Source organism: Scyliorhinus canicula, chromosome 3, assembly GCF_902713615.1.
Source record: "Scyliorhinus canicula chromosome 3, sScyCan1.1, whole genome shotgun sequence".
Lineage (NCBI taxonomy): Eukaryota > Metazoa > Chordata > Chondrichthyes > Carcharhiniformes > Scyliorhinidae > Scyliorhinus > Scyliorhinus canicula.
In genome coordinates this window covers 207,426,586-207,447,608 of record NC_052148.1, presented here as the reverse complement: position 1 = coordinate 207,447,608, position 21,023 = coordinate 207,426,586, and the positions used below count along the sequence as shown (strand labels likewise).

General features: G+C 50.4%; 1 protein-coding gene across 6 annotated transcripts in view; it reads right to left on the bottom strand.

Moving 5' to 3' along the window:
• Positions 1–941: 941 nt before the first annotated feature.
• The window catches only part of ablim2 (actin binding LIM protein family, member 2), a 432,986-nt gene continuing 412,904 nt past the window's right edge, over positions 942–21,023 (bottom strand). For all 6 annotated transcript variants that reach the window (XM_038792087.1, XM_038792085.1, XM_038792083.1 and 3 more), the window contains one exon: positions 942–1,979. In XM_038792087.1, coding sequence (XP_038648015.1) covers positions 1,866–1,979 — 114 coding nt within the window. In that variant the 3' untranslated portion in view covers positions 942–1,865. The remainder of the gene's footprint in view (positions 1,980–21,023) is intronic.

Here is a 21,023-nt window from a genome sequence, read left to right as displayed (position 1 = left end):
TACTGTGAAAAGCCCCTAGTCACCACATTGCGGCGCCTGTTCGGGGAGGCTGTTACGGGAATCGAACCGTGCTGCTGGCCTGCTTGGTCTGCTTTCAAAGCCAGCAATTTAGCGTTGTGCTAAACAGCCCCAATGAGGAGAATCAATTAAGATGGGGGCAGTCAGCAGACTGTTAATCGCAACAATTTGCATTTATATATTATCTTTAAGGTGGTAAAATATCCCACGGTGCTTCACAGTAGGGTCGTCAAACAAAATTTGACACAAAACCACGTGAGCAGATATTAGCACAGGTGACCAAAGAAGTAGGTTTCAATGAGTCAAAACGGAAGAGAGGCAGGGAGGCCTGGAGGGGGCACAGCGACCAATGGTGGAGTGATTAAAATGGGGGGCTGCTAAGTCACAAAACTGGAGAGGGTGGGTTAGTTGGGAGGGGCTGGGCATGTCAGTGGGGAATGGCAGCTAGAATTGGAGGTTGGGGGGGGGGGGTTTGGGAGTGGGGAGATCAGAGATCGGGGTCAGGGCCAGCTTGTAGTAGTAATGGGGTCGTGCTTTACGTGTAAGCAACTTAGCTTTTTTGCTGCAGGTGTTGCATAAGGTCTCTTTCTGCAGTGAGTGCTGTCGCTGGCTGCCTCAGGGCAAACTAATGCTGCAGCCAGGACCTGAAGCAGGTGTTGGACCTCTTATTTGCATATGCAAACTATTTAATATCTGCTTTAGGCATGCAAGAACATTTCCTGTTTGTCCTTACCTGACACTCAGTTGGATAAGTGCATGCCTTTCTTGGCTGCTGCTTTGGGCACTTAACAGGCCACATGGTGCATGAAAATACATTCTGACAGAGGAAGAAACACAAATGTTTTCCATTCTCAATGCTTCATTCAAAGTTAGATGACTATTCAATGATTATTTCAAATTAAACGCAGGAACCAACATCAATAGAATTGGCGCGGATTCTGCAGCGGTTTACTGAAAAAATATAGATGGGATCTGAATGCCATCAGTCATTAGTTACACAAATAGCATCTATAGTCCAATCTGAGGCTGATTATAAATAGAGCCTTACAACCAAGCAATGGTCAGCTAACATATGAACTGCCACAGGCATTACTTCATTTGGATGCTGTTTATTTAAATTTAGACTTTGTGAGTGGTGTGAGTGTTTACGAAAATGTTAGTGACGTATTAATGGACACCTTAATCTCAGCGGTTGCACAAGGTGCTAGCATTTTGAGTATATGCTTGTGTATAATTGAATAAAGTGCAGTATTAGCTTTGCTTTTTCTCCTGCTTCCCATCAAGCAACTCTTCCACAGATATCAGAAGAAGTACTGATACCCATATCCATTTCTGTAAACAATCTGAAACTTTCAATGCCAGCTTTCTTCCTACCAACCAATCTATTAGCAATAATCTCCTTTGGTACCAGGGTTGTTATTTAAGGACTTGGACCTTTTATAAAGGTGTTAACAAATTATTGCCGGGTGGAAGATTTTAAAAGCATTTTCCTGATCAGGATAAAATGCATTTTGGACACTGAACCCTGAGCTGCCCCTTTCTTTCCCTCCTTTGATAAGCAGTCTTATTATTCTATAGTTTAACTAGACAGTTATTTCTTACGGGTTTTCAGCAAACAACAGTCTAAGCTTAGAGCTTAATGGATATAATACTTGGCTTTTCATGCAAGATTAGCAGAAACACAACCTCTAGGCCTGCACACATTCTCAAAACTGTTCTCATAATTCATCTGGTGATGGAATAACATACAAGTTGTTCAAGTTATGAGCACAGACTTTATATTTTTCCTGGTAGGATTTTCATTGTCATGATGGACTTTCCCTTACGAAATTTATATATTTTACTGATTAAAAGAGCCGTGCTTTTTTCTTCATGTCATTTCTCTTCCAGAGTGCGAGCCGATTAAATTCTTCGATAGTCAAACCAAACACGCGATAGAATTCCTCTGGAGACAAGTGCCGCTGGAAAAGAAATAGATATTACTGTAACTCCGCCAAAAGGAGAAAAATATATTTCTTCACAATTATTAGAAGTTATAAACAATAAATGTAGAACAGTTATAACAGTTAGAAATAAAACAGCAATTTTATTGTAAAATGTTCTGATGAGACATCTTTGACATTAACCTGTGTTAATCTCAGACATTAACCGATAGGCATGACCAACAATTCTTACTTGGATATTGCTTTATATCTCTTAATATTTGTGTTTAATCTCAAAATATGTAATGGCCATAGGGGATGCGATCCAACGGCCACACTGCGCCCAAAGAGTAGCTTACCGCGGTTCAGCGTGGCCGCTGAAAGCTGGGAGGCCCCGCTTCCAGGATCTACCTGGCTCACCACGCCTCGCCAGATTCAACACAATCTTGCGAGACGTCGCAAAGCGAATCCCGCCTACAATGGGGACGGGATCAGTTTTGGGCAAATCTGCTTATTAGAGCGAGGCAGTAAGCCTGAAGCTTTGGGATTCATCCTGGGGCTGGTTTAGCTCACTCAGTTAAATCGCTGGCTTTTAAAGCAGACCAAGCAGGCCAGCAGAACAGTTCAATTCCCGTACCAGCCTCCCCGGACAGGCGCCGGAATGTGGTGACTAGTGGCTTTTCACAGTAACTTCATTGAAGCCTACTTGTGACAATAAGCGATTTTCATTTCATTTTCATTTCATTTTTTTTTCATCCCCTTTGCCTCGGAGACTCGGGCGAGCGCAGTTTCGTACTGGTCCCCACAAATGGGGACCAGACAAAACGGCAATCATGGGACCTCCAAGCAGATTGGAGGCCCTCAGCTGCATGCCCTTTGGGCTGCGTGGTGTCCTAGGCACCCTGGTTATGCCAATGGCATCCCGAACTCTCATTACAATGGAGAGTTCCAGCGGGCTGAGGTCCCCACCATACAAAATGGGATTATGTGCGGCCTCGGCTGTCCTTTCCCCGATCAGGCCCCTTATTCGACATGAGTCGCGTTGAATAGCCATGTGTTTCTCAGCACTGCGAGCGCTGGGAAACACGTGGCTAAACGTGGCAGCTTGCTATGGGACTTTGTTCCCTTTTGGGAGAATCGGGCCCAAGAAGTAACTAGTTTTAAACCTTTTCCGATTAACGCTGCTCCGAAGAACTGCAGAAGAAAATAATCTCCCTCTTGTCTAAAATGCACCAGTGTTGTCACTGGATTTATTTACTACATTTTTACTGAAATATTCAGGGGGAAAAAAACTGTTATGCTCATATGCTTTTCTCTTGGGGGTAATTTTCACCTTCATCATTTGGTCAGTGAACTAGCAAAGTCTCTGGTCCACTCTAGAACTGATTTAAAATTGTGGGCTGGTTCACTGATCAATAATCACATCCCCATAAGCAGCTCACTGATTGCGAGGGCAGGGAACCTAGCAAAGTTGCTGCTACTTGAAGACATTCTGCTGCATTTGGAAGGAAAAGCTGCACTTGCATAGGATGGCGAGTGGGGAAAGTGAGTTGCTGAAGCCGCTGGGATGGTGCTCATAGAGCAAATAAGCAACAGGAAGGAGGACACCTTCCCTTTGATGGGTGGTCAGGCAAATTAGTCAGCAGCAGGGAAAAGAGGTTGTATAGTAAACCAGTACCACCAGCATTGTACCCACAACTTGGCAGTAGTGTAGGAAACAATGTAATAACTTAACAACAATTTAATAATTTCACCAAGATTGCCAAATTAAGGTTCTTTTTCATTTCACTCTAACTCTCTACCCAGCTTACTTTGGTTCCAGCACAGTATATCCTCCCTCTTCCCGATTCCTAAACATTTTCTTGGATCACAATAGGATGGATCAATGCCTCTCCTTCTGACCGTATTCAGGCACTCCCATTTGTGTCAGGATGTGCATTGAGACAGCCCTGCACTGATTGCTCTGCTCTGGAGACAAGGGCTGGATTCTTTCGCCCCGTCCTTGCAAGATAGCTATGGGCGGATGCAGACCATGCAAAGGTCCATTGACCTTGGGTGGGGATTTCCGGTCACTGGGCGGGCACGGTTGGAGAATCCCACCCTATGGGTTAATTCTCCGCCAGCGAGATTCTCCGATCCGCCGGCAGCGCACCCACGTCCGCATGTTTCCCGGTGGTGTGGGGTGGCCACAATGGAAAATCCCATTGGCCAGTGGCAGAATGGAGAATCTCGCTGCCAGTGATTGGATTGGATTTGTTTATTGTCACGTGTACCGAGGTACAGTGAAAAGTATTTTTCTGCAAGCAGCTCAACAGATCATTCAACAAGAGGGCTGGCACACAATGCCGTAAGGTGGATGACCTCCTTCGAGCAGCTCAGGTGTGTAACCACCTCTGTGCACCTGGCAGCACTCCCATCCCTCATTCATCACATCTTCTCCAATCCCCTAAAGGCCAACAACATCCAACCGGCCTGCATCTCCCTTACAACCCACGCTCCACAACCTCCAACACATGTATTGTCCTCTTCGGGCAGGAGCCTTGCACGCACATGTGACCAGCTACAAAGATCATAAAATTCACATCCCAGCGTCTCACTGTGTTCTTTCTGTGTCCCCAAGGATAAAGCGACCCATTATTGTCCAGAGTGCCAGAAGGCGGGAGTGGGCATCCTAGATATTCGGGTTCACACCAAGATGTCTTCCTCTTTGTTCTTTAAAAAAATTTAGAGTACCCAATTATTTTTTCCAATTAAGGGGTAATTTAGAATGGCCAATCTACCTATCCTGCACATCTTTGGGTTGTGGGGGTGAAACCCACGCAGACACGGGGAGAATGTGCAGACTCCACACGGACAGTGACCCAGAACTGGGATTCGAACCCGGGTCCTCAGCGCCGTAGGCAGCAATGCTAACCACTGTGCCACCGTGCTGCCCCTTCCTCTTTGTCCTTGTGCTCGTCTCACTGTTGCATGCCAGATTCTGCATGAGGAATGGAAATAGGGGGCGAGATTCTCCATATGGGAGACAAGGGGCAAGATTCTCTGTTTCCCCATGTTGATTTGGCAGTAACATGGTCAGAGGTGCAAAATGAAGCTTGGGCTCTTGATGACCATCATTTGACCCAATTTCTGTAAGTGGATGGGGACCCAATTTCTGTAAGTGGATGGGGCCCCACCTCTGGAAACACAAGCTCCAGCCGGTTAATTTGAGGTTGCCCTGAATATGTGGAGAGTTGGTGGACAACCAACAGTAAGTTGGTGGTTTGTTCTCAATGTGATTCACTTTGCGATACTCTCTCGGATTAAGTATGAATGAAGTGGTGGTGGAAAGGAAATTGTTCACTATGACTCCTGAAGCGTTTCAGTAAAAGCTATCTTAACCATAACATCAGGTGTGGAAGCTAATCAGAACAAAATGTATTTTTTGTCTCGTATTGATTTGAACTTAACAGGATTGGGGAGAAGCAGGACAAGCGGACCTCATTCTACGATGTAAAATCTTAATTACACAGATATTATGCAGAGGGATGGGGGAGGGGAGGCGGGTGTGCGAGGAGAGAGGTCGGGGAGGAAGAGAGTTTGCTGGGGGCATAGCAGGATTACAGGAGAGAAGCGGCACCGCGGGAGAACAGAGAATGCAGAGAGGTGGGGGGAGGGGATGAGGATGGTGGTGCTAGTATAAGGAGGGATCACAGGGGAGAGGAGGGGAGGGGTGGACAAGAGGGACCAAAGGAGAGTACAGTAATTGTGGACAGTGGGCGGTGGAAAAGAGATTGTATCAGGAAGAAAAATCATGTTGAAGGATAATTGCAAGATCCTCGGGAAGGATGATCACAGGAGGGAAGAGAGATCATACACCCTGAAGAAAGGGATTGTTCTCTTGCTGTGACCCACGTTCAAACCCTCCATTCAACTTGTTCTTAGTAGTGTAAATGTGCTAGCGATACACATCATGTTGGTTAGATGACAGAAAGGAAGATAATTACATTTTTGATATAATTATGAGTCAAAAGCTAGAACCAATCTTTCTTTATTAAGAACCGATCAAAACACCATCCGTATTCAGCATTATTCTGTGGTTAAGTAAACTCCCAGCTCAAAGTTTTATCTTAATCTCTTGCCTTTCTGATCTCTTTTTTTCAGCAACCAATAACATTTGGAAGGGGAACAGAATGTGTTCAACCATCAGCCGGATCCTGGAGATGGCACAAGGCTGATTGCACGATCTCTTTGCAACTCAGATCAGGACCATTATAGGTTCTCATTCTTCGGACACAAAAATGCTGCAATTTCTTTGGCTCTTAAGTAACAAAACACAGGGGCGGCACGGTGGCGCTTTGCTGCCTCACAGTGCTGAGGATCTGGCTCCGATCCTGCTCCCGGGTCACTGTCCATATGGAGTTTGCACATTCTCCCTGTGTCTGCGTGGGACTCACCCCCACAACCCAAAGATATGCACGGTAGGTGAATAGGCCACACTAAAATTGGCTCTTAATTGGAAAAGAAAAATTGGGTACTTTACATTTCTAAAAAAGTAACAAAACACCGGGTACATTTGATCACTGCCAAAAAGCATGGGCTGGATTCTCCGATCCCCAACGCCGAAATCGCGACCGGCGATAGGGCGGAGAATCCCCGTTTGCACCGAAAACGGGTGCAGCGCTGCTTTAGCGATGCTCCGCCCCCTGAAAAGTGGTATACTTGGAGAGTACACCCTGCGCCGTGTCCACGGCTTCCAAATGTTGGCTGAGGCCCGCCGCGCGATGCTCTGTCCCCGAATGGCCGAGTTCTCAACAGCGTGGGTCACGTGTGGTTTGACCCGTTGGGACCTCAGCGTGGCGGCTGCGGACTCAGTCCAGCAATACCACAGTCGGGAGAGGGGCAATCCGCGGCCGGGGGGGGGGGGGACATATTTGGGGCTTGGGGGCACTGTGGTGGTGCAGTCTGGGGCGCACGAGCCGGCCGAAGCGGGGGACTATTTTGCGGGCTGGGTCCGCGAGCGGCAATGAATTGTCGCAGCATTCACAATGCACATACAGGATCATTGCTTCTCTCAACTTGCTCTGGAATTCTGCAACACTGATGTAGCTGCGCGGTAAAAGCTGATTTGGTTATTCACTAGCAATACTATTTGAAACACTTTGTCAGATGGAGATTAATTAATTACTTGACAAGTATCTGTTATTCAGGTCCACACTGTGATAAATAACCTCCATTCTCAATGCACCACTGGTGAACTCCATAATATCGAATCATATGGTTTCATTTGACATCTGACTTTGCGATCTTGTTAAATTCTTCACAAAATTACTTGAAATTGATCACATAAGATTGTGGAATTTGCTTAATAGATGACATAGATGATTTGGAGTTGGGGACCAAGGGCAATGTGTCCAAGTTTGCAGATGACACTAAGATGAGTGGTAAAGCGAAAAATGCAGAGGATACTGGAAGTCTACAGAGGGATTTGGATAGGTTAAGTGAATGGGCTAGTGTCTGGCAGATGGAATACAATGTTGACAAATGTGAGGTTATCCATTTTGGTAGGAATAACAGCAAACGGGATTATTATTTAAACGATAAAATATTAAAGCATGCCGCTGTGCAGAGAGACCTGGGTGTGCTAATGCATGAGTCACAGAAAGTTGGTTTACAGGTGCAACAGGTGATTAAGGAGGCAAATGGAATTTTGTCCTTCATTGCTAGAGGGATGGAGTTTAAGACTAGGGAGGTTATGTTGCAATTGTATAAGGTGTTAGTGAGGCCACACCTGGAGTATTGTGTTCAGTTTTGGTCTCCTTACTTGAGAAAGGACATACTGGCACTGGAGGGTGTGCAGAGGAGATTCACTAGGTTAATCCCAGAGCTGAAGGGGTTGGATTATGAGGAGAGGTTGAGTAGACTGGGACTGTACTCGTTGGAATTTAGAAGGATGAGGGGGGATCTTATAGAAACATTTAAAATTATGAAGGGAATAGATAGGATAGATGCGGGCAGGTTGTTTCCACTGGCGGGTAAAAGCAGAACGAGGGGACATAGCCTCAAAATAAGGGGAAGTAGATTTAGGACTGAGTTTAGGAGGCGCTTCTTGTTGTAATGGGTTGTGAATGTATGGAATTCCATGCCCAGTGAAGCAGTTGAGGCTCCTTCATTAAATGTTTTTAAGGTAAAGATAGATAGTTTTTTGAAGAATAAAGGGATTAAGAGTTATGGTGCTCGGGCCGGAAAGTGGAGCTGAATCCACAAAAAATCAGCCATGATCTCATTGAATGGCGGAGCAGGCTCGAGGGGCCAGATGGCCTATTCCTGCTCATAGTTCTTATGTTAAATCTTATGTTTATTATTTTAGGAAGTGCAAAACGTGTCAATTTACAGTAATAAAGACTGAAGTAGTGCAATCAGTCTTGATTAATGAATCTAATTTAAACAAGTTTTAAAAAAAAATAATTTTTATTGAAATTTCTACAAAATATAAACATCTCAACTCTATTAACAAAACAACCGCGGTAACACCCCAAGAACAATACCCACCCAACTTCAAAAGCAACTACAAACAAAAGAAAAAAACAAAAGAACACCCAAACAACAAAAGGGAAAGAAATAACACCCGCCACATCCCACAAACCCATGTACACAGTTCTCCCTCCCACCGATCCAAACCCCCCCCCCCCCCCCGGGTTGCTGCTGCCGCCAGCCTATTTCCCTACCGTTCCGCCAGGAAGTCCAGGAAAGGCTGCCACCGCCTAAAGAACCCTTGTACTGATTCCCTCAGGGCAAATTTCACCTTCCCCAATTTAATGAACCCCGCCATATCGTTGATCCAGGCCTCCACGCTTGGGGGCCTCGCATCCTTCCATTGGAGCAAGATCCTCCGCCAGGCTACTAGGGACGCAAAGGCCAGAACACCGGCCTATTTCGCCTCCTGCACTCCCGGCTCCACTGCAACCCCAAAAATTGCGAGTCCCCAGCCTGGCTTGACCCTGGATCCCACCACCCTCGACACCGTCCTTGCTACCCCCTTCCAAAACTCCCCCAGCGCTGGGCACGCCCAAAACATATGGGCGTGGTTCGCTGGGCTCCCCGAGCACCTAGCACACTTGTCCTCGCCCCCGAAAAACCTACTCATCCTCGTCCCAGTCATGTGGGCCCTATGCAGCACCTTGAACTGTATGAGGCTAAGCCTCGCACAGGAAGAGGAGGAATTCACTCTCTCCAGGGCATCCGCCCACGTCCCCTCCTCAATCTCCTCACCCAGCTCCTCTTCCCATTTACCCTTCAGTTCCTCCACCGAGGCCTCGTCTACCTCCTGCATTACCCGGTATATGTCCGAAATCCTCCCTCCTCCAACCCACACCCCCGAGAGCAACCGATCCCGCACCCCTCGTGGGGGCAGCAAGGGGAACCCTGCCACCTGCTGCCTGGCAAACGCCCTCACCTGCATGTGCCAAAACATGTTCCCCGGGGGGGGCCCAAACTTCCCCTCTAACTCCCCCAAGCTCGCGAACCTCCCCTCCACAAACAGGTCCCTCAACCTCCTAAACCCTGCCCTGTGCCAGCCCAGAAATCCGCCATCAATGCTCCCTGGGACAAACCGATGGTTCCCCCGTATCGGGGCCTCCATCGAGCCCCCCACTTCTCCCCTGTGTCGTCTCCATTGCCCCCAAATTTTGAGGGTAGCTGCCACCACCGGGCTCGTGGTATACCTCGTTGGAGGGAGCGGCAACGGCGCCGTTATCAGTGCCTCCAGGCTCGTGCCCACACAGGACGCCATCTCCATCCTCTCCCATGCTGCCCCTTCCCCGTCCATTACCCACTTACGCACCATCGCTGCGTTGGCAGCCCAATAGTACCCACAGAGGTTGGGCAACGCCAGCCTCCCCCTATCCCTGCCCCGTTCCAGGAACACTCTTCTCACCCTCGGAGTCCCATGCGCCCACACAAATCCCGTGATACTCCTGTTGACCCTCCTAAAAAAGGCCTTCGGGATAAGGATGGGGAGGCACTGGAACAGGAACAAAAACCTCGGGAGCACCGTTATCTTAACGGACTGCACCCTCCCCGCCAGTGACAGCGGTAACATATCCCACCTCTTAAACTTTTCCTCCATCTGCTCCACCAACCTTGTGAGGTTGAGCTTGTGCAGGGCCCCCCAGCTCCCAGCCACCTGGACCCCTAGGTACCTGAAGCTCCTCCCTGCCTGCTTCAGTGGGAGCCTACCAATCCCCTCCTCTTGATCCCCCGGATGCACCACAAACAACTCACTCTTGCCCAGGTTCAGCTTATACCCAGAGAAACCCCTGAATTCACTTAGAATCCTCATCACCTCCGGCATCCCCCCCACTGGGTCCGCCACATACAGCAACAGGTCGTCCGCATACAGCGACACTCGATGCTCCTCCCCACCCCGCACCAGGCCCCTCCAGTTCCCTGACTCCCTCAATGCCATGGCCAGGGGCTCAATTGCCAACGCGAAGAGCAAGGGAGACCGGGGGCACCCCTGTCTCGTCCCCCGGTACAGCCAAAAGTACTCCGACCTCCTCCTATTTGTGGCTACACTCGCCATCGGGGCCTCGTAGAGCAGCCTCACCCACCGGATATACCCCTCCCCAAACCCAAACCTCTCCAACACCTCCCACAAATACTCCCACTCAACCCTATCAAAGGCCTTTTCCGCATCCAATGCCACCACTATCTCCGCCTCCCCTTCCACAGCCGGCATCATAATGACGTTGAGGAGCCTTCGCACGTTCGCCTTCAACTGCCTTCCCTTCACAAACCCAGTCTAGTCCTCATGAATGACCCCGGGCACGCAATCCTGTATTCTAGTGGCCAGGATCTTTGCCAGCAGCTTAGCGTCGGCATTTAGCAGCGAAATCGGCCTATATGACCCGCACTGCAGAGGGTCCTTGTCCCGCTTCAGGATCAAGGAAATCAGTACCTGTGACATAATTGGGGGCAAAGCCCCCCCCTCCCTTGCCTCGTTAAAGGTCCGGACCAACAGGGGGCCCAACAGGTCCAAATACCTTTTATAAAATTCCGCCGGAAACCCGTCCGGCCCCGGCACCTTCCCCGACTGCATGCTCCCTATCCCTTTGACCACCTCCTCCAGCTCGATCGGCGCCCCCAGTCCCTCCACCTGCTCCTCCTCTACCCTCGGGAATCGCAGCTTGTCCAAGAAGCGCCCCATTCCACCCCCCTCCACCGGGGGTTCCGACCAGTACAGTTCCCCATAGAAGTCTCTGAAGACCCCATTAACATCTACTCCCCTCCGCACCACCTTCCCAGCCTTATCCGCCACTCCCCCAATCTCCCTGGCCGCGTCCCGCTTTCGGAGCTGGTGTGCCAGCATCCTGCTCGCCTTCTCCCCATACTCATACACCGCCCCATGTGCTTTCCTCCACTGAGCTTCCGCCTTTCTGATAGTCAATAGGTCGAATCTGGCCTGAAGGCTACGCCTCTCCCCCAGCAATCCCTCCTCTGGAGCCTCCGCATATCTCCTATCCACCCACACCATCTCCCCTATCAGTCTCTCCCTCTCCCTCTGCTCCCCCCTCTTCCTATGGGTTCGGATGGAGATCAGTTCCCCCCTCATCAACGCCTTCAATGTCTCCCAGACCGTCCCCACTCGGACCTCCCCGTTGTCATTGGCCTCAAGGTACCTCTCGATACACCCCCAAACCCTCTCGGCCACCTCCTCATCTGCCAGCAGCCCCACCTCCAAGCGCCAGAGCGGACGTTGGTCTCTCTCTTCCCCCAGACCGAGGCATGATCTGAAATGGCAATGGCGGAGTATTCCATATCCTCCACCCTCGAAACCAACCCCCTGCTCAGGACAAAAAAAAAAATCAATCCTCGAGTAGGCCTTATGTACGTGGGAGAAAAACAAGCACTCCCTGGCCCTTGGCCTCGCAAAACTCCAGGGATCCACCCCCCCCATCTGGTCCATAAATCCCCTCAACACCTTAGCTGCCGCCGGCCTCCTACCCGTCCGGGACTTGGATCGATCCAATGGGGGATCCAGTACCGTGTTGAAGTCCCCCCCCATGATCAGGCCCCCCACCTCCAGGTCCGGAATGCGGCCCAACATACACCGCATAAACCCCGCATCGTCCCAATTTGGGGCGTAAACATTCACCAACACCACCCGCTCCCCCTGCAGCTTGCCACTCACCATCACATATCTCCCGCCACTGTCAGCCACCACATTTAACGCCTCAAACGATACCTTCTTTCCCACCAGGATCGCCACCCCCCTACTCTTCTCATCCAGCCCTGAGTGAAATACTTGGCCCACCCATCCCTTCCTCAACCGAACCTGGTCCACCACTCTCAGGTGTGTCTCCTGGGGCATGGCCACATCCGCCTTCAGCCCCTTCAGGTGCGCAAATACTCGGGCCCGTTTGACCGGCCCATTCAGCCCCCTCACATTCCAGGTTATCAGCCGGATCAGAGGGCTCCCTGCCCCCCTCCCCTGCCGATTAGCCATACCCCATCCCTTGCCCACCACCGGCCAGCGTCCCCCGCTCTGCCAGTTTCCCACGGCGGCAACTCCCCCCCTTCAGCACCCCCTGCATCCTCCAGCTCCTTCCTGACCGTTTCAGCAACAACCCGGTACCCCCCCCCCCAAGGCTAGGATCCCTCCTAGCCGCGCCCCTCCCTCCATAGCACTCCCGTGAGCCAGCTAACTTCTGCTGACCCGGCGACTCCCGCCCTACCTCCGACTCCTCCCCACGTGGGACTACCCCTCCTCCATCGTGCCCGTCAATGGGTCCTCCCCCCCCCCCCGCTCTTGCGCGGGAAAGGAAAACAGCCAGCAACGACCCGCGCTTCTCAGCCCCGACCCCGCCCCCACCATCTCCCAGCGCGGGAAACCCGCAGAAAGCCCGTGCTTTCGCCCTGCCCCGCCTCCTCCAGGGCTACTCCCATTGTCAGTCCCCCCCACCAGCTCCCCGAACTCCCCGTTTACCCCTCTGCCCGAACCCGTCCACCAGACCCCTACAGAAAAACCCATATAGAAAAGACAAATCGACATCACCCCACCCACCCTAAGACCAACCCACATCTTACATTAAACCAAGCAAACACAAATACAGTATTATACAGCATCCCCCATCTTAGACCCTCAGTTTGAGTCCAATTTCTCGGTCTGCACAAAGGCCCACGCCTCCTCCGGGGACTCAAAATAATGGTGCCGATCCTTATAGGTGACCCACAGACGTGCCGGCTGCAACATGCCGAACTCCACACTCCGTCTATGGAGCACCGCCTTCGTCCGGTTAAACCCGGCCCTCCGCCTCGCCACCTCCGCACCTCCGTGTTCTCCCACTTGCTGCTCCGCACCTTCTTGGCCCACCGGAGCACACACTCACGATCCACGAACCGATGAAACCGTAGCAACACCGCCCGCGGCGGCTCGTTCGGCTTGGGCCTCCTAGCCAGAATTCTGTGGGCCCCCTCTAACTCCAGGGCCCCTGGAAGGACCCAGCCCCCATCAGCGAGTTTAACATAACCGCCACATAGGCCGCCAGGTCCGACCCCTCCGTGAAGCCCAGGATCCGCAAATACTTCCTCCTCGACCGGTTGTCCAGCTCCTCGAACCGCTCCTGCCATCTTTTATGGAGCGTCTCGTGCATCTCCACCTTCCCCACGACGGCCACGGCCTCATCCTCCTTTTCGGAGGCCTGCTGCTGCAGCTCCCGGATCGCAGCCCCCTGGGCTGTCTGGGTCTCCATCAGCTCCCTGGTGGTTACCTTCAACGACTCCAGCAGCTCCAACTTAAGCTCCTGGAAGCAGCGCAGCAGAGTCGCCTGCTGCTCCTGAGCCCACTGCCTCAGCTCCTCAAGGCCTCCGCTGGCCGCCATTTTGTCTTCCTTCCCCCGCTTTTTCAGGGGTGCTTTCTCCGTTTATCTCCTTACCCCACTCCTGGTCCGGACCATAGGACCGTAGGGGTCGACTCCTGTCCTCTTCCCACGTCGGGATTTGCCGACACAGCTCCGTTGGGGGCCCTGAAAAGAGCCCCAAAGTCCGTTTTCAGCGGGAGCTGCCGAATGTGCGGCTTAGCTCCGCATTGCCACCATCGGAAGTCCTAATTTAAACAAGTTTTAAATGAAAGGTGCAGTGACACTGCAAACTGCCTCAATCTATATATTAACTGTTCATAAAACCCATTCCTGGCAAAAAGTCCACATATGAAGTTATATAAATTACGTTCTTCACTTCAGATTAGATTGTTTTTGAGGATCATTGGCTGAGATCATAACTTGCATTTTATTTAATAATAATAATAATAATCTTTATTATTGTCACAAGTAGGCTTACATTAATACTGCAATGAGGTTATTGGGAAAATCCTCTCGACACCTAATTCCGGCACCTGTTTGGGTACACTGAGGGAGAATTCAGAATGTCCAATTCACCAAACAGCATGGGCGCGATTCTCCGCAAATGCGGCGAGTCGTAAAGGCTGCCGTGAAACTGGCCGTGTTTCACGGCAGCCTCCGCGCCCCCTCCCGGGATCCGATTCTCCCCCCCCGGGCGGGGCTAGCAGCGGGGCCCCGTGAACCACGGCATCGCGGCCTTAGCGACTGTCGCTAAGTCCGCGCGTCAAGCGTCACGCCGGCTGACGCGCACGATGACGTCAGCCGCGCATGCGCGGATTGGACGGCTCCAACCCGCGCATGCGCGGGGCCGTCATCTCCCTCGGCCGCCCCGCGGACTGATCCTGCGGGGCGGCAGAGGGAGAAAGAGTGCGTCCGTTACGGACACACTGTCCGCGATCGGTGCCCACCGATCGTGGGCCCATGCCCCCCTTGGCACGGCCGTGGTACTGCCGTGCCAATCGGGGCCCTGGATGCCTAGAACGGGCATGTTGCGGCCGTTTTTACGACGGCAGCAAGCAGGCGTGTTTGCTGCCGTAAAAACGGCCGTAAAGGCCTGGGAACTCGGCCCATCGGCCTGGGGAGAATCGCTGTTCGCCGTAAAAAACGGCGAGCAGCGATTAGTGTCGTGGGGTGGCCGTGAGGGGGGGGGGAGAAGAATAGTGGGAGGGCGTGAAAAATGTCAGGGACGTCCTCCCGCTATTCTCTGACCCGTCGTGGGCAGCGGAGAATCGCGCGCCATGTCTTTCGGGACTTGTGGGAGAAAACCGGAGCACTAGGATGAAACCCACGCAGACATGGGGAGACCGTGCAGACTAACCATGGACAGTGACCCAAGCCGGGATTCGAACCTGGGTCACTGGCGCTGTGAAGCAACAGTGCTAACTACTGTGCCGCCATTTATGTATTCATGTAATAATAATAATAATAATAATAATTGCTTATTATCACAAGTAGGCTTCAATGAAGTTTCTGTGAAAAGCCCCTCGTCGCCACACTCCGGCGCCTGTTTGAGGAGGCCGGTACAGGAAATGAACCCGCGCTGCTGACCGTCTTCTGCATCACAAGCCAGCTGTTTTAGCCCACTGTGCTAAACCAGTGAGTTTGTGTTGAAAGTTGAATATTTTATTTATATATTTTTAAGGTATCAGCTATGGCTCAATTGGAAGACTTTCAACGCTAAAACAGATCGCAGGGAAGAGATCACATAAAATAGATTATGGAGGCCCACTCCAAGGACTTGAGCACATCGTTCAGGCTGACAATTCAGTGCAGTAACTGAGGGAGTGCAGAAACGTCAGAGATGCTGGCTTGCAGATGCGAGTCTGCCAGCTCAGGTAAATGGAAAGGATTCCATGGCAATATTCGAAAAAAATTCAGGGGATTTAAGAAAATAAGAACACAGAAGTGTAAGGTAGTAGGAGCAGGAGTAGGCCATTTGGCCCACTGATCCTGCTCCATCATTCAATAAGATCATGACTGATATGATTGCGGCTTTAACTCCAATTCCCTGCCTGCTCTCCATAACCCTCTCATCTTGATCAAAAATCTAAGTATCCTGCTATAACCGCCTTAATAATAGATTCCAGCTTTTCCCCGATGACATATTTTAAGCTAACTGACCTGTAGTCTCCTTCCTTTCTTGAATAGATGAGTTAGATTTGCTATTTTTCTAATCTAATGGTATCTTTCCACAATCCAGGGAAGTTTGAAAAATTAAAACCTATGAATGCATCTACTGAGCCACTTATTTTAAGTCCCTTGGTCCATCAGGACCTGGGGACTTGTCAGCTTTTAATTGCTAATACTTTTTGCAGCACCTTTTCCCTGGTGATTGCAATTGGTTTAAGTTTAAGTCCTCCCTCCCTTTCACCTCTTGTTTCGCAGTTATTTCTGGGGTGTTATTTGTATGCTCTGCAGTGAAGACAGGCGCAATCTATCTATCAATTCATTAAAACATTTCCTTATTTTTCATTATTAATTTCCCAGACTCTCTCTGGAGGTCCAACACTCACGTTAGTTACTTTTTCCCATTTGAAATAACTGGAGAAACTCTTGTTATTTGTTTTTATATTTCTAGCGAGCTTTTTCTCAGACTCTAATTTCTCCAACTGCTTATTTTTTGGTAATTCTTTTCTGGTTTTTACATTCTGTGCAATCTCCTGACCTGTCACTGATCTTTATGGTTTGTATGCTTTTTCTTTCAATTTGTTATTATCTTTAACTTATTTAGTTAGCAATGAATGATATGTCCTTCCCCGAGAGTCTTTCTTTATCACTGGAATGTATCTTTCTTTAATATAAATTTAGAGTATCCAATTATTTTTTTCCAATTCAGGGGAAATTTAGCGTGGCCAATCCACCTACCCTGCACATCTTTGGGTTGTGGGGGTGGGACCCACACAGACACAGGGAGAATGTTCAAACTCCACACGGACAGTGACCCAGGGCCGGGATCGAACCTGGGTCCTCAGTGCCGTGAGGCAGCTGTGCTAACCACTGCGCGACCATGCTGCCGCACTGGAATACTGTATCTTTGCTGAGTGTCATAAAATACTTCCTTAAACATCTGCCACTGCATCTCTACTGACCCATCTTTTAACATAATTTCCTGATTCACAGCTTTGTTTCATACCCTCATAATTGTCCTTATTTAAGTTTAAAACACAAGTTTTAGACCAACTCTTCTCTTCCTCAAACGGAGTGTGAAATTCAATCATATTATGATCATTGCTACTTAGGGCCACCTTTACTATGAGGTCATTAATTAATCCTGTCTCATTGCACAGAACAATTCTAGAAGGCCTGCTCTCTGGTTGGCTCCAGAACTTGCTGTTTTAAGAAACTGTCCCAGAAACACTAGGAACTCACCTTCCCGGCTACCTTTTCCAAGGTGATTAATACAATTTATGGGTGGGATTTTCCACGCTCCCCGCGGCCTGCCATTAACCGGTGGCAGGATCTTATGGTCCCACTGCTGTCAACAGGGTTTCCCGCTCTGTGCAGCCCCCACTGCCAGGAAACCCGCAGCAGGGGATCGGCATTGGCGGGACCAGAAGATACTGCCAGTGAGAATGGCTGGAAACGTCCGGCCTCCGTGTAGATTAAAATCGCCCATGACTTTTGCTGCATCTTTCTCACGAGCCCCTATTATGCCTTCCTACATGCCTTGTCCTACAGTGCGATTACTATTTGGAGGTCCATTAGCTATTCCCACAAGAGACTTCTTGGGTGTGGTTTAATGGGAAAAGAAATCCATGTCATGTTTTGAGGGCCTTTAGTGGGGTGTTTCTTGGCAACTGCAGTGCTGAGAAACATTGCACTATTTAAGGGAACTTTGCTGTTTATTTTGGCCTTGGGGAGTTTCGGACGACTTAGAATCATTAGCTGGGCAGCAGGAAAGGCTCCTTGCAGATTGGGGTGCTATTATTTCTGGCTGACTCATCTTTCCCCAACCTCCTTTCAGCGTTCCGCCCCCTCCAACCTTAGGGAGGCCCCTGGGAACACCCGCTCACCCCCCCCCCCCCCCCCACCACCCCCAACCTGGTAAGAAACCCCAGACCTGATGCCTGGAAGTATCAACCGAGCACCTGGACACGCTGACACTGCCACCCGATCAGGGCCCCTGCCAGTGCTACTCGGGAACCCCGGCGGTATTGGACGGTATGGCTGAAGAATTGAAAAAGAGCTGAGTTACAGAAAGCTTCACGGGCGGCATCACTGTGTTCAACATTGATACTGACCCCAAGACTTTGGCTTATCATTTCCAGAGTTAGCAGGGTACACTTTAAATTACTAAGTGCAGGAGATGTCCGGTTGCTGCATATAGGTGGGGGTCGCATGTTTGGTGGCTCCTGCCAGGGTTGGCTTTTTTTATGCTCTTTGCACCCAAGTATTTATGTGAGAAGTTGTCAGTAGATCTGAAGCATTTCAAGGGAAAAACAGAAAATAAACCCAAGGAAAAAAGGGAGTGAGCTAAAGTCCAACGTCAAACGTGGTGAGGAGTTCAGCGGGAGAAAAGATAGCGGGAGAGAGTTCGCCGAGTGGGGCCATGCACATCACAGTGGTAAAGATGGCCAAAGTGATGGCCGGGCAGTTTGAGCGGCTGTTTACAAAACGCTTTGACAGACATCTTACGGAGATGATGACCTCGCTCAAGGAGTGGGTGGGTGATACCCTTGCTCCGATGAAAGAGGCATTGGCAAAGACTTTGATGAAGGTGCGGGAGTAAAGGGAGAAGATGAAGGGGGTGCAGGAGACATTGTCACAGCGACCAGTTCACCTCGATGATTGAGCTACGGAGAGTGGTGAAAAGCAGCAGAGGGCTGAGAGCCAAAGTGGAGGACCTGGAGAACAGGCCACAAAGGCAGAACCTGAGGATCTTGGGTGTGCCTGAGGGGCTAGAGAGCCAGAGTCTTACAGATTACTTTGCTAAGATCTTCGAAAAGTTGATGGAGGAGGAGTCCTCCGACTACAAACTGCATAGGGCCCACCAGTCACTCTGGCCGAAACCAAAAATGAATGAACCGCCGAGAGCTGTGATCTTCGTTTTTCCACAATTATCAAGTAAAAGGAGCAGGTGCTGAGGTGGGCGGAGCAGAAGCGGGAGTTGAAGTGGGACGGTAATGGTACACGGTATACCAGGATCTTACAGTGGAGCTGGCAAAGAGACGGGCGACATTCGGTCGGATTAAGGTGACGTCGTATCAACGCAACGTGCGGTTTGGTGTGGTCTACTTGATGAAGCTGAGGGTCACACATAATGACAGGGATTACTACTTCGAGACAGCAGTGAAGGCAGAGGGTGTTTGTGAAGGCAAAAGGCCTAGTACTGGACTGAGTTTGGACTTCGACGGTTTTTGTTTGGGTATTTCCTTTATGTTGTTCTTTCTCTTTATGACTGTTTACCTTTAATTGTTTTGTGTAAGAGGTGTTTGGGTTGGGGCGGTTTGGGGATGATGTTTGGGATTTCTGTTTGGTTGGGTGTGGGGGCTTGTTGTATTGCAGGGTGTTGGGAGTTTGGAGGGGTTGGGTGTGGGGGCCTTTGGTGTTGGTGTGTTTTTTTTTTAATGTGGGGGAGGGGCTCTAGCACAGGCCAAAGCACTAGCAAATGCATTGTTGGCTAATGAATGGGAGTGAGGTCGGAGGAGGGGCTGCGATCACTGGAACCTGTATGGGCAGGTTTCTATGGGCCTAGGAGGTGTGAATGCTGGGAGGATGGGGACGATACTGGGTGAGGTTGTGTCGAGAGGAAGTGGTTGGGGGGGTTCTGGGAACGGAAGCAGGTGTAGGGGTGACGGCTGGGTCTCGCCAGCTGGCGGGGCCTGGGGGGATGGTCAAAGACAGATAGGAAAGGGGGGGGGGGGGGGGGGGGTTGAGTGACCCCCCGGTCAGAATGGTGACTTGGAACATGCATGTGTTTGGGGGACCGGTGAAAAGAGCGCGGGTTTTATCACACTTGAAGGGCTTGAATGCAGGCGTGGTGCAGTTACAGGAGACCCATCTGAGGATGAAGAATCACATGAGGCTGAGGAAGGGCTGGGTGAGCCAAGTGTTTCCTTTGGGCTATGACAGCAGGGTCCGGGGGGGGGGAGGGTTGTGATATTGGTGGGCAAATGAATGAGTTTCCAGATGGAGAAGGTGGTGGCGGACCAGGGGGCAGGTACGTGATAGTAACGGGTGCGTTGGAAGGTAGGCTGGTGGTGCTGCTTAGCATATATGCCCCGAACTGGAATGGCGCTTGTGAAGAAACTGTTGGCTGCCATTCCGGATTTGGATACTCACCTGTTGATATGGGGGGGTATTGGAATACAGTGTTGGAGGTCCCAGTCACGTTTTCTGGCCCCTTCAGGGAGGGGGGCTGCTTGCCGGGTTTATGATAGGAGGGCTGGACCCGTGGAGGCTTTTACATCCACGGGATAGGGAGTACTTGTTTTTTTCGCTGGTGCCTAAGGTGTACTCAAGGATGGACTTTTTTGTAGTGGGGAAGATGCTGCTAGCTGGGGTGAGGAAGGCAGAGTATTCAGCGATCGTGATATCGGACCATGCATCGCACTGGGTGGATGTGGTTTTAGAGAAAGGGCCAGGCCAGAGGCTGACGTGGAGGTTAGATGTGGGTTTGATGGCAGACCTGAATTTTTTCACTAAAATGGGGAAGGTGATTGAGGAGTTTATGGGGTTTACCGGAATTGGGAGGTTTTGCCGTCGGTGGTCTGGGAGGCGTTGAAGGTAGTAGTGAGGAGTGAGGTCATTTCATTCAAGACAAAGGTGGATAAGGAGACGCGGGAGGAGTGCCAGCAGCTGACAGAGGAGATTTCGGAGCTAGATGGGAGAGGTTCCAGAGGATCTGGAATCGGGACATTTGGTGAGGAGGAAGGAGGTGCAGGCAAAATTTGATCTATCCACAGGAAGGTCAGTTTGACAGCTGAGTCGAGTCAGGGTTGTTGTTTGAGTATGGAGGGAAGGTCAGTTGATTGTTGGTGGGCCAGTTCCATCGTCAGGTGGCAGTGAGGGTGATTGTGTGGATTAGAGATGGGATGGGTGGGTTGGTAGTCGCACTGGAACAGGTGAATAAGGAGTTTGAAGACTTTTATAGAGACTTGTACAAGTCAGAACCGCCGGAGGATATGTCAGATATGAGGGAGGTCCTGGAGCAACTGGAGTGTCCAGAATGGGGAAGGGAGAGAGGGCAGAACTGGAAAAATCA